Genomic DNA, 12,742 nt, shown 5'->3' on the forward strand with positions numbered 1-12,742 from the left:
CTGCTATGTTTAAACCATATTTAAGTATCGATTGGTATGTTTTGGAATAAACAGAGCAGAGCCAGGTGGTGGCTCTGTTATTTTTTACATGAGAAAGTTTGGTTTGGCCACCATTGTATCCAAACTAAATAAATATAAGAGGAGTCAGATTTCGCCACTATCATAAATTAAGAGAGTGGGCGGAGCGGTCAAAAGATGAACGTTTGGAAACAATGGTGGAGAACTGAACTGGGACGGTTTAAGCTAAAAGCTATGTAAAATGAGCAGGAATGGACATTATATATAAACTGAGGGCCGAGTGTTGTGAATTAGTTGCTCTGCAGACCAGCTCGGCTTTTGTTGCTCTACGTAATAAAGTCTATCTTGATTCTACAAAAACTCTGGAAGAACTTTGATTTTTAATAAGTATAGTGATAATTTTCCACGACATCACCAAAGGAGTATCCCAAGCCTCACTCCTAGGCCCCACGCTCTTCTCAATTTACATCAACAACATAGCTCAGGTAGTAGGAAGCTCTCTCATCCATATGATACAGTTTTATACTCAGCTGGCCCGTCCCCGGATGTTGTGTTAAACCCTCTACAACAAAGCTTCCTTAGTCTCCAACAAGCTTTCTCTGCCCTTGACCTTGTTCTGAACACCTCCAAAACAAAGGTCATGTGGTTCGGTAAGAAGACTGCCCCACTGGTGTGGGGAGATTTAACAATCCCTTGAAAATGGCATGCAGTTGTCAATGGTTTAGAGCTTGAGGTAGTCACCTCACCTACAAGTACTTGAGAGTATGGCTAGATGGTACACTGTCCTTCTCTCAGCACATATCCAAGCTGCAGACTAAGGTTAAATCTAGACTTGGTTTCCTCTGTCGTAATCGCTCCTCTTTCACCCCAGCTGCCAAACTAACCCTGATTCAGATAACCATCCTACCCATACTAGATGTGCTTTACCATTCGGCCATCAGGTTTGCCACCAACTCTCATTGTAGGACACATCATTGCACTCTGTAAACTGGTCATGTCTGTATACCCAACGCAAGACCCAGTGGTTGATGCTTATTTATAAAACCCTCTTAGGCCTCACGTCCCCCTATCTACCTGAGATACCTACTGCAGCCCTCATCCTTCACATACAACATCCATTCTGCCAGTCACATTCTGTTAAAGGTCCCCAAAGCACACACATCCCTGGGTCGCTCCTCTTTTCAGTTCGCTGCAGCTAGCGACTGGAACGAGCTGAAAAAAACCACTCAAACTGAACAGTTTTATCTCCATCTCTTCATTCAAAGTCTCAATCATGGACACTCTTACTGACAGTTGTGGCTGCTTTGCGTGATGTATTGTTGTCTCTACCTTCTTGCCCTTTGTGCTGTTGTCTGTGCCCAATAATGTTTGTACCATATTTGTGGTGCTACCATGTTGTGCTGCTAACATGTTGTGTTGCTACCATGTTGTGCTGCTACCATGTTGTGCTGCTAACATGTTGTGCTGCTACCATGTTGTGCTGCTACCATGTTGTGCTGCTGCCATGTTGTGCTGCTACCATGTTGTGTTGCTACCATGTTGTGCTGCTACCATGTTGTGCTGCTGCCATGTTGTGCTGCTACCATGTTGTGCTGCTACCATGTTGTGCTGCTACCATGTTGTGTTGCTACCATGTTGTGGTGCTACCATGTTGTGCTGCTAACATGTTGTGTTGCTACCATGTTGTGCTGCTACCATGTTGTGCTGCTGCCATGTTGTGCTGCTACCATGTTGTGTTGCTACCATGTTGTGGTGCTACCATGTTGTGCTGCTAACATGTTGTGTTGCTACCATGTTGTGCTGCTAACATGTTGTGCTGCTACCATGTTGTGCTGCTACCATGTTGTGCTGCTACCATGTTGTGCTGCTGCCATGTTGTGCTGCTACCATGTTGTGTTACTACCATGTTGTGCTGCTACCCTGTTGTGCTGCTAACATGTTGTGCTGCTACCATGTTGTGCTGCTACCATGTTGTGCTGCTACCATGTTGTGCTGCTGCCATGTTGTGTTGCTACCATGTTGTGCTGCTACCATGTTGTGTTTCTACCATGTTGTGCTGCTACCATGTTGTGCTGCTGCCATGTTGTGCTGCTGCCATGTTGTGTTGCTACCATGTTGTTGTCATGTTGTGTTGTTGTCTTAGGTCTCGCTTTATATAGTGTTGTGGTGTCTCTCTTGTCGTGATGTGGGTTTTGTCCTTTATATTAGGGGTGTAACGATTCGTTTTAACAACGATTCGATTTGTATCACGATTCGTGGTTGTCGATACGATTCAAGGACGATATTGGTTCATTTAGAACGATACGATCCGAAACGATTCAGTGACTTGAAATCGATTCAGTAACCTTTTAGCCAAAAATTCAACCAGTGTGACTGAAATAAATACCTGGATACTGGACAGTGCAGGTGAAGTCCTAGATTCCTGTTTCTTGTAAGGACCGCAATGGTGGCTTGATAATTTCTCGCTCGTCGGCTTCTCCTCTGTCGTCCGCCATGCTATGTTTTGTTGTCTTTGCGCCTTTGCGCTGCTGCTGGCGCGGGGCGATGACGTCACGGATAGGCAGACTGAATCGAGTACTGTTTAAAGCCTTTATCATTAAAAGTGCTAAGAAAAAACATCCATATAAAGTCTGACGTGCTTAAATCCAATGGGTTATTTCCTAGTATCGATACAATCGATTTATTACATTTTAAAACGATGTTAGATTGATATATGTTGTCAAAAGGCCAACTCGCCGAGCACAGATCGATGTAGTTGGATCATAGGAATATAAATCGATACATCGATGTAGTAGATGGATCGTTACACCCCGACTTTATATATATATTTTTTTTATCCCCCGTCCACGCAGGAGGCCTTTTGCTTTTTGGTAGGCCGTCATTGTAAATAAGAATTTGGTCTTAACTGACTTGCCTAGTTAAATAAAGTTAAAATGTTTAATTTTAAAAAATAGACTACTGTAATGCTCTCCTGTCTGGTCTACCCAAGAAAGCCATTGGTCAACTGCAAAACATACAGAATGATGCAGCACGGGTACTGACCAAGACCAGACGGAGAGCACACATTACACCGGTTTTAAGGTCTCTGCACTGGCTGCCTGTGAGTTTTAGAATTCATTTTAAGATTCTTCTATTGGTTTTTTTGAAATCAATCCACGATTGTGCACCCCAATACATGACATACATGCTTTTAAGTTATGTACCCAGTAGGTCCCTCAGGTCCTCTGGCACTGGCCTTTTAACTATCCCAAAGCCTAGGACCAAGAGGCATGGGGAGGCAGCCTTTAGTTATTATGCCCCCAGCCTCTGGTATAGCCTGCCAGAAAACCTGAGGGGGGCCAAAACTGTGGACATTTTTATAAAAGAGATCTTAAAACAAACCTTTTTAGCTTTGCTTTTCCTTACGGTGTTTTTTAGTAATTCAGTTTTTTGTGTTTTCTTTTGTTTTTTATCATCTAATGTTTGTTGTGTAGTAAATATTTATGTTTTTTTTTTTTGTTTTTTTTATGTCTTCCTGTGAAGCACAATGCGTTGCATTCCATGTCTGAAATATGCTGTATAAATAAAGCTATATTTGATTTGATTTGAATGCACAGAGATACCGTGATAAGATCCTGAGGCCCATTGTTGTGCCATACATCCGCCGCAATCACCTCATGTTTCAGCATGATAATGCACCATGTCGCAAGGATCTGTATACAATTCCTGGAAGCTGAAAATGTCCAAGTTCTACATACTCACCAGACATGTCACCCATTGAGCATGTTTGGGATGCTCTGGATCGACGTGTACAACAGCATGTTCCTGCCAATATCCAGCAACTTCACACAGCCAGTGAAGAGGTGTGGGACAACATTCCACAGGCCACAATCAACAGCCTGATCAACTCTATGCGAAGGAGATGTGTCGCGCTGCATGAGGCAAATGGTGGTGACACCAGATACTGACTGGTTTTCTGATCCACGCCCCTACCTTTTTTTAAGGTAGTCCCCTGTTGCTCAGTTGGTAGAGCATGGCGCTTGCAACGCCAGGGTTGTGGGTTCGTTTCCCACGGGGGGCCAGTATGAAAATGTATGCACTCACTAACTGTAAGTCGCTCTGGATAAGAGCGTCTGCTAAATGACTATAAATGTATCTGTGACCAACAGATGCATATCTGTATTCCCAGTCATGTGAAATCCATAGATCAGGGGCTAATGAATTTATTTAAATTGACTGATTTCTTTATGTGGTGCATGTTGCGTTTATATTTTTGTTCAGTGTATCACTTACATATCCAATTAATGGTGGCCAATATTGAGAGATATCGTGAGGCTACCCTCACGTATCTGAAATGATATGATCAATGGATGTTTACTGAAGATGAAAAGCATCCAGTTACTTGCTGTTTTACTCTGATGATAGCGCTAAATGTGGAATAATGTGTAGTTCTGACTATGCTCTTCAAGAGGTGATGATATTACAACTGAATAGTTCATATTTAACAATCCCTTGAAAACGGCACATATTTGTCAATGGTTTTAGTGGAGCTGGGGGTTTCCTTGCCCCCCCAGCAGGCAAATCGAATGCTCTGCACCTTATTGTGATGTTTTATTGATAACAACCTGTTACAGTGTCACATACTGTCAGAACCTCTGTCACACAATATACTTTGAGGCTGAGAGACTGGCGTGATGGGTACGACAGTTTAACCCCAGTGGAGGCTTTTGAGGGGAGGACGGCTCATAATAATGGCCGGAAAGTAGCTCAGCTGGTAGAGCACCGCGCTTGTAACGCCAAGGTAGTGGGTTCGATCCCCGGGACCACCCATAAACAAAAATGTATGCACGCATGACTGTAAGTCGCTTTGGATAAAAGCGTCTGCTAAATGGCATATTATTATTAAATGGAATGGATGTATTTGATACCATTCCACTGATTCCGCCCTAGTCATTACCACGAGCCTGACCTCCCCAATTAAGGTGCCTGTGTTTAACCCTCTGCTCTATCGTTTTATGTCACAGTGATTGGCTGTGGCTACTTGGCTCCTCTGCATGAGACTGGAAAGTCCTTTACGAGGCAGAGCCGAGAGAGGAGGAAGGTATTGGGACGAACGATGAGCTCCGTAGTCACGGTGCACTCATCCTAACGGGGGAGGATGTTGGTCGCTGCTGGGTACGGCAGCCGGCAACGATTACAGGTAGTGAGGGGGAATTTGGTAGATAATATAGTGGGGTTTCTAGGAGTGCTACCTCTCTCTCTCTCCTGCTTGTGTAAACAGAGCACACTGCGCATAACATTCGATCTTTGACATGAAAATTAATTAGCTTGACGCTGTATCAGTTTTTGTAGTGTGTGACTCTTTGACACAATTAAGCAAGCGAAACCCGGTCATAAGTTCTGGCATTTGTCTTCCCTATCGTGGTTTCCTGGATTCACAGTGATAAACCTGAAACCAAGAATAGCCTAGCTGTTGCCCCTGTCCAGCTTATTCAGTGCACCATAGATGGGTATATTACTGCCGGTCTGCAATTAACCATGCCCGCTAGTCCAACAATGGTACACACGCCCAGACCCCATTGGGGGGTCCCGTCAGCTTGACAGAGACGGCCATCGCATATGGTTTACATCGTTTTCATGTTTTCATGCTCAGCAAACCATTCAGTGACCACTTGTGCCCTGTGGATGAGGGCATTTTCATCCTATGGGGGCATAGCCATTGTAGCCAAAGTAATGGCCTTCCCAGCATTTTTATGCATGATAGGATGTTAATTGCTTCATTAACTCATGAACCACACTTGTGTGAACCCTCGGAATCATGTCCTTGGAGAGCAGACGGGAGCAGATCTGACTGACATTTGCTAAATCCCTGCAGAACTCCCAGTTTGCAGACTGGCTCCATCCAACCAGAGAGCAGATTACTGGACGGGCAACGGCTCCATCCAACCAGAGAGCAGATTACTGGACGGGCAAAGGCTCCATCCAACCAGAGAGCAGATTACTGGACGGGCAACGGCTCCATCCAACCAGAGAGCAGATTACTGGACGGGCAACGGCTCCATCCAACCAGAGAGCAGATTACTGGACGGGCAACGGCTCCATCCAACCAGACAGCAGATTACTGGACGGGCAACGGCTCCATCCAACCAGAGAGCAGATTACTGGACGGGCAACGGCTCCATCCAACCAGACAGCAGATTACTGGACGGGCAACGGCTCCATCCAACCAGACAGCAGATTACTGGACGGGCAACGGCTCCATCCAACCAGACAGCAGATTACTGGACGGGCAACGGCTCCATCCAACCAGAGAGCAGATTACTGGACGGGCAACGGCTCCATCCAACCAGAGAGCAGATTACTGGACGGGCAACGGCTCCATCCAACCAGAGAGCAGATTACTGGACGGGCAACGGCTCCATCCAACCAGAGAGCAGATTACTGGACGGGCAACGGCTCCATCCAACCAGAGAGCAGATTACTGGACGGGCAACGGCTCCATCCAACCAGAGAGCAGATTACTGGACGGGCAACGGCTCCATCCAACCAGAGAGCAGATTACTGGACGGGCAACGGCTCCATCCAACCAGACAGCAGATTACTGGACGGGCAACGGCTCCATCCAACCAGACAGCAGATTACTGGACGGGCAACGGCTCCATCCAACCAGACAGCAGATTACTGGACGGGCAACGGCTCCATCCAACCAGACAGCAGATTACTGGACGGGCAACGGCTCCATCCAACCAGACAGCAGATTACTGGACGGGCAACGGCTCCATCCAACCAGACAGCAGATTACTGGACGGGCAACGGCTCCATCCAACCAGAGAGCAGATTACTGGACGGGCAACGGCTCCATCCAACCAGACAGCAGATTACTGGACGGGCAACGGCTCCATCCAACCAGACAGCAGATTACTGGACGGGCAACGGCTCCATCCAACCAGAGAGCAGATTACTGGACGGGCAACCTGCAACAGCCACAAAACTGAACACTCCCATAACACGCACAGGCCACTGTCAGAACTCTCCCATTCCATACTTCACTAAACTGATCAATGCATACACCATGATTGGGAGTCCCACAGGGCGGCTCACAGTTGGCCCAGCGTCGTCCGCGTTTTGGCCGGTGTAGGCCGTCATTGTAAATAAGAATTTGTTCTTAACTGACTTGCCTAGTTAAATAAAGGTAAAATAAAATAAAAATATAGCTCAGGGGAAATGCCTTCCTAAGAACTCTAAACATGCCTTTTCTAAAGCTGCCACCCCTAACCTTGTCCTTGTAGTGTTGTTGTTTTGTATACATTGCATATTTAACCATTATAATATAATAATAATATGCCATTTAGCAGACGCTTTTATCCAAAGCAACTTACAGTCACGCGTGCATACATTTTTTATTTTTCTATGTATGGGTGGTCCCGGGGATCGAACCCACTACCTTGGCATTACGAGCGCCGTGCTCTACCAGCTGAGCTACAGAAGACCACATTGAATTATGTTAAGTGTTTTGCTAGTTTAGGATTTTACTATTTGAAAAGTATATATGATTATGATATATGATTGTAAATTGGTGGACAATTCAGTTTATCACTGCGAGAAACCAATAAAACCTACTACTGCTATTCCTCATTTACTCAAATGGTTCCATTATTTTGGCAGTTACCTGTATGTGTCTATACTAACATTGTCACACCCTGATCTGTTTCACCTGTCTTGTGCTTGTCTCCACCCCACACCAGGTGTCTCCCATTTGTTCCCATTATCCCCTGTGTATTTATACCAGTGTTTTCTGTCTGCCTGTTGTCAGTTCGTCTTGTCTCGTCAAGCCTACCAGCGTGTTGTTCCGTACGCCTGTTTTTTTCTAGTCCTCCCGGTTCCGACCTGCCTGCCCTGACACTGAGCCCGCCTGCCCTGACACTGAGCCCGCCTGCCCTGACACTGAGCCCGCCTGCCCTGACACTGAGCCCGCCTGCCCTGACACTGAGCCCGCCTGCCCTGACACTGAGCCCGCCTGCCCTGACACTGAGCCCGCCTGCCCTGACACTGAGCCCGCCTGCCCTGACACTGAGCCCGCCTGCCCTGACACTGAGCCCGCTTGGCGCCCTGACACTGAGCCCGCCTGGCGCCCTGTACCTTTCGGACTCAGACCTGGTTTACGAACTTCTGCCTCCTGCCTGCCCCTTGTATTTGAATAAATATCAGAGACTCGAACCATCTGCCTCCTGTGTCTGCATCTGGGTCTCATCCTGTGTCGTTATACATATGACAGAGCACATAGTTTTAGTGTACAAGACAAGTACACACTGCAAGTAATATATCTGCAAGTAATAAATTGTACTTGTTTTATACACTATACTGCATGGTGGTTCTTTAGAGTTTATAAGGGGTTTTAATTGAGATACAACTTAATGAGAAATACACAGTAAACTTGCTAAATGTGTCAAATTAAAGATTCTGTACCATACCATAACACAAGTTGTGGTTTTGTTTTTTTATTTTTGGTTGCATGGAAGACAAAAAAATACACTGAGCTCAAGAGAAAATGGAAGGCACTGATTATCAGGGGTACCCTTGTGCAAGGTGCTTTACTTAGATTGGTCCAGTAAAAACCCAACTGTATGAATGGGTAATTGTATGTCAAATAATGTGATTGAATTTCAACAAATGTAAGTCGCCCTAGATAAGGGTATTTCTATAAATAATGGGGCCAATGTGTGACATTGGGATCAACATTTCAAAATGGTTTAAAACAAAAAATAAAATGAATTTTTATGAAGTTCCACATGTGTACTTATAGGAATATGGAAAGCCAATTGAAGCCAACATTAGAAGTTGTCATCCTCATAATAACCGCACATGGTTTTAGCGCAACAGAGTCGGGCAAAACCCTCCAATTACAGTGGGGGAAACAAACAGAAGTGGCCATTCATAAATATATTTTATTCCGATTTTTTAGGGGGTGCTGCTGGACCCCAACTTCCAGCTGCTATGGCCACATCTCTCACAAAAACGGATCAAAAATGAAATCATGGATAATTATAAGGGAGCAGGGGAACTTACAAATTGACTACAATAATTACAAAGACTTTTCAAGCACCAAATTGAGGATATGTTTTTTTTCAAGGTAGACCTATTCCAGTAGCCTACTTTAATTTCTGAGCTCCATATTCAAGTAGGCTACTTCAGGCCCCTTGTATATTGTATAGAATCGCAGGTGTAACATGTTATTTCATTATCAGATTATTATATTGTGAAGAAGCCCACTAGGCTAAGGTATGTCATTTGTTGCCATTCTATGCAGAATAATTAATAGGAAGAGCGTTGGGTGTTACACAATAGTCCATCCTACTCAATTTGGCAGAGTAGACTTGGTGTCCAATCCGAGGCACAAAAACATATGAAAACATGAAGTCATTACCTTGATGCTTTCCCTGTTAAATCTAACGAGACCCTGCTGTAAATCAAGCAGACAACAACAGATGATCAGCATTAATTCTCTAGGGATATTAGATCCAACATGGATCCAGGCACAACTGTCTTCACCAGCGAAACGAATGAGACACTCCTCGCCAACACCTTTTTTTCCAGCACTTGGGCTGTTGTTCTATCACAACAGCTGTTCGTCACTTGACTGTCATGTGGAAAATTCCTTGCTGGATCAGATGATGATGTGTGAAAATAATACAGTGTCACTAATCAGCTGGACACCAAATGGCATCCAACAAGTATTATGCATAACCACGTTAATGACAGTATCGATTTTAGGTTTTAAGGATCAAGGTAAGGTGACTCTTTCTGTTAGAAGCATTCGATTTTGCAATCGCATACATAATTTTAGATTTGTGTGCCCATGAAAATTGTTTTCACCCCCTAACATAAGGAGATAAAATTCTAAAATGAAATGTTTCATAGTTCCACTGCATTTCTGAGATCTCTATACAAAAAAAAAACTGTCTGACAGCTAGATCCAGGATTCTTACAGCTTTCCAGTTCAATGTCTAATTTAACTGATTAATTGTTAATGTATGATATAACGACAACTTACACTGCCATAAATGCAAGGACAGAGAATAAATGTTTTATGTCACAAGATTTTGGACAAATCCATGAAAAAGACACCAACCATGAAAAAGGGTTAAACATGTGAATTTTATTGAATATAGCTATGATCTCCCTTATATCTTAATGGTAATGACGTTTAAAAAATTGGCAGATTATTATCAATGACTTATCAACAGCTGTAACAAGTTATCCAGTGTAGGAGATCCTCACTGGTACCTTAGTTTATTGAAGAAATGAATAATAATCAGTCTAATCCTTCTATATATCTTGATATCTGACTGTGGAGGAGTTTAGGTGGGCAGCCTTCACAGCGGATCAGAGGTAGGTCTGGGGTAGTGGTACCTCTGCAGTTCGTTGGGATAGCACGTCTCACCGAATGGATACCCCATCCACAGGCCCAGCTGGTACCAGGCGCTGGCGTACCAGTGCATACCTTCCTGGTCTTCCTGACCCTGCCGCGGGGGGGCCAGAAGCAGGTCTCCGAGGAGAGGGAGGAAGGAGCGCAGGGCGTGGATGAGCCTGTAGGGGACAAAGGTGAGGTGAGCGAGATGCTGCCGGCACTGCAGGGTGTAGCAGGAAACTAGGCGTCCGTCCACCACAAGGTTCCCCTCCACAGTCAAGGGAGCGTAGGCCCCTAGGCTCTCTGCCTCGCTCACTTCGGTCACGCGTTTGGCCTCCAGTGATCCGGTGCTGGGGTCATGCAGGTAGACCAGGTGGCCCGGGAGGACATCTTTGGCGAACACCGGGACCCTGCGTGCGTCGCTGGCCAAGGCGGTGGTTGTTGCGTTGTCGGGGGCGATGAAGAGAACATGGTCAGGCGTGATGTACAGGGGCTCCTCGGACCCCTCCGTGTCCAGCAGGAGGTAGCGCTCCCTTGAGCCGCTCCGCCGGTCCAGCCACAGGAGGACCTCGCTGAAGGTGGGCCGGCCAGCAGCGTCGACCGCCAGCACCCTGTCCCCCAAGCGCAGCTCAGCCATGGTCTTCCTGGTCCCGTCACTGGCGAGCACTGTGGCATGGGCAGGGAAGCACTCATCTTCCTGGCACATGGGATTTATATAGAATGGATCTTGACTGGGCATTTTGGCCATGTCCCTCCGCACCTCACCCACAGTCAATGTGTTCCAGTAATTAACTAAACTGGGGTTCCTTGTTGGAGAACCGTCGGTGCTGAGGCTACAACCCGCCTCGACCCAAAGCTTACTCAGGCACTTCATGAAATGGGGTCCCCTCTCATGGTCATAGCCACAATGCCCACTTTCTGGTGACAGAGAGAAAATGCAGGTTAGTCAAATATATATTTACTGTTAAAATAAATACATTTGGATTTCCCTGGGTGGCTCAGCTACAGAAAAAAATACATGAAGAAGCAGCAGGGGTAACATTCCTCCCTTTTTGTAAGTGCCATATTCAGAATACTGCAGCTGGGAGCAACACTGTTGATAGCGATATTTGCAGTTTAGGTACAACTTTGTTTAACCCTCTTAAAGCGGAACTCAGGTGGGTTTTCTTTTGTGTGTGCTACATTTTCAAATATGCTGTTTAAATAAGGTGTGTATTGTATTTATTACTTTTTTTAAATTGCAGCCTCTACACAGCGCTGGGTTTCCAAGATAGTACCCTTCATGTAAAGAACTTCAGAACTACACTTCCCATCACCCCTCCATCAGAGATACATGAGTAGGATGATGATGGGAAAGGTAGTTCTGAGGTTCTTCTGCAGGCTACATGTGAAATTATCTTGAGAATCGAGCACTGGGTAGACTTCAATTTAATAGCGTAAAACAAATGGTCAGGATGTACACACCTTACTTAACAGTAGTAGAAACATATGGGAACATGTAACACACACACACACACACAAAACTATTTGAGTTCCCTTTCGACCCCAGAAAGCCCGCCAGTGCCCGTGTATTCTTTCAAGCACTGTAGCAATCCTTATCGCATCAACATAGTTAAATGGCACTTCCGCACACACAGCTAGATACAGAAGGAATCCCTTGTGACCTGGAAATGGAAATCATCTACATTTGAACTTTTCAGATAGTGTTAACTCACAAAATAAAATTGACAGCATTGTTTTCAGAAGGGGCACATTTAGAGCACAAATTGAGGTCGCAGTGCATTTTCAAAAGACTGCCTGACATTTCAGCCTGTTTTGATGTGATGGAGTTTTGGCCTGCCTGGTGACATCACTGGGCGGTAGATTCGTTAATAGACCAATAAGAAAGAGAGTTCCAAACCTTTCTGCAAATAACAGCTAACTTTAATTTTCCCCTCCCCCCTCAGACCACTCCAAGACAGTCCTAGCGAAATTCTTGCTTGAGAAATTGCTCTTTGCTAAGAATACATTTTTGTTTATTTTGAATATTTTATTGAAAACAATCACAGTAAGGTACTTAATAGTTACCCATAAATGATTTGATATTGAGATTTTGTTTTTAAACAAGGCTGCATTGGACCTTTAACATGCAATTTTCTTTGAAGAAATACAGATTGCATAGTAAAAGGCTGTTTCGTTTTTTTACCAGGTAAGTTGACTGAGAACACATTCTCAGTTACAGCAAACCCCTGGGGAATAGTTACAGGGGAGAGGAGGGGGGATGAATGAGCCAATTGGAAGCAGGGGATGATGGTATGAAGGCCAGATTGGGAATTTAGCCAGGACACCAGGGTTAAC

General features: G+C 45.0%; 1 protein-coding gene and 1 long non-coding RNA gene across 3 annotated transcripts in view; one reads left to right on the forward strand and one right to left on the reverse strand.

Moving 5' to 3' along the window:
• LOC311144912 overlaps positions 1-12,742 on the forward strand; it is a 173,706-nt gene that overhangs the window by 112,309 nt on the left and 48,655 nt on the right. The window lies entirely within an intron of this gene.
• The window catches only part of LOC311144975 (uncharacterized protein), a 74,186-nt gene that overhangs the window by 27,750 nt on the left and 33,694 nt on the right, over positions 1-12,742 (reverse strand). The window contains exon 4 of one of the 2 annotated variants that reach the window (XM_084181175.1): positions 10,134-11,323. The exons of the other annotated variant lie outside the window; for it this stretch is intronic. Coding sequence (XP_084037301.1) covers positions 10,371-11,323 — 953 coding nt within the window. The 3' untranslated portion in view covers positions 10,134-10,370. Of the gene's footprint in view, positions 1-10,133; positions 11,324-12,742 lie in introns of those variants that run through there. 2 annotated transcript variants of the gene reach the window in all.

This window comes from Coregonus lavaretus (assembly GCF_964263955.1).
Source record: "Coregonus lavaretus genome assembly, chromosome: 17".
NCBI lineage: Eukaryota > Metazoa > Chordata > Actinopteri > Salmoniformes > Salmonidae > Coregonus > Coregonus lavaretus.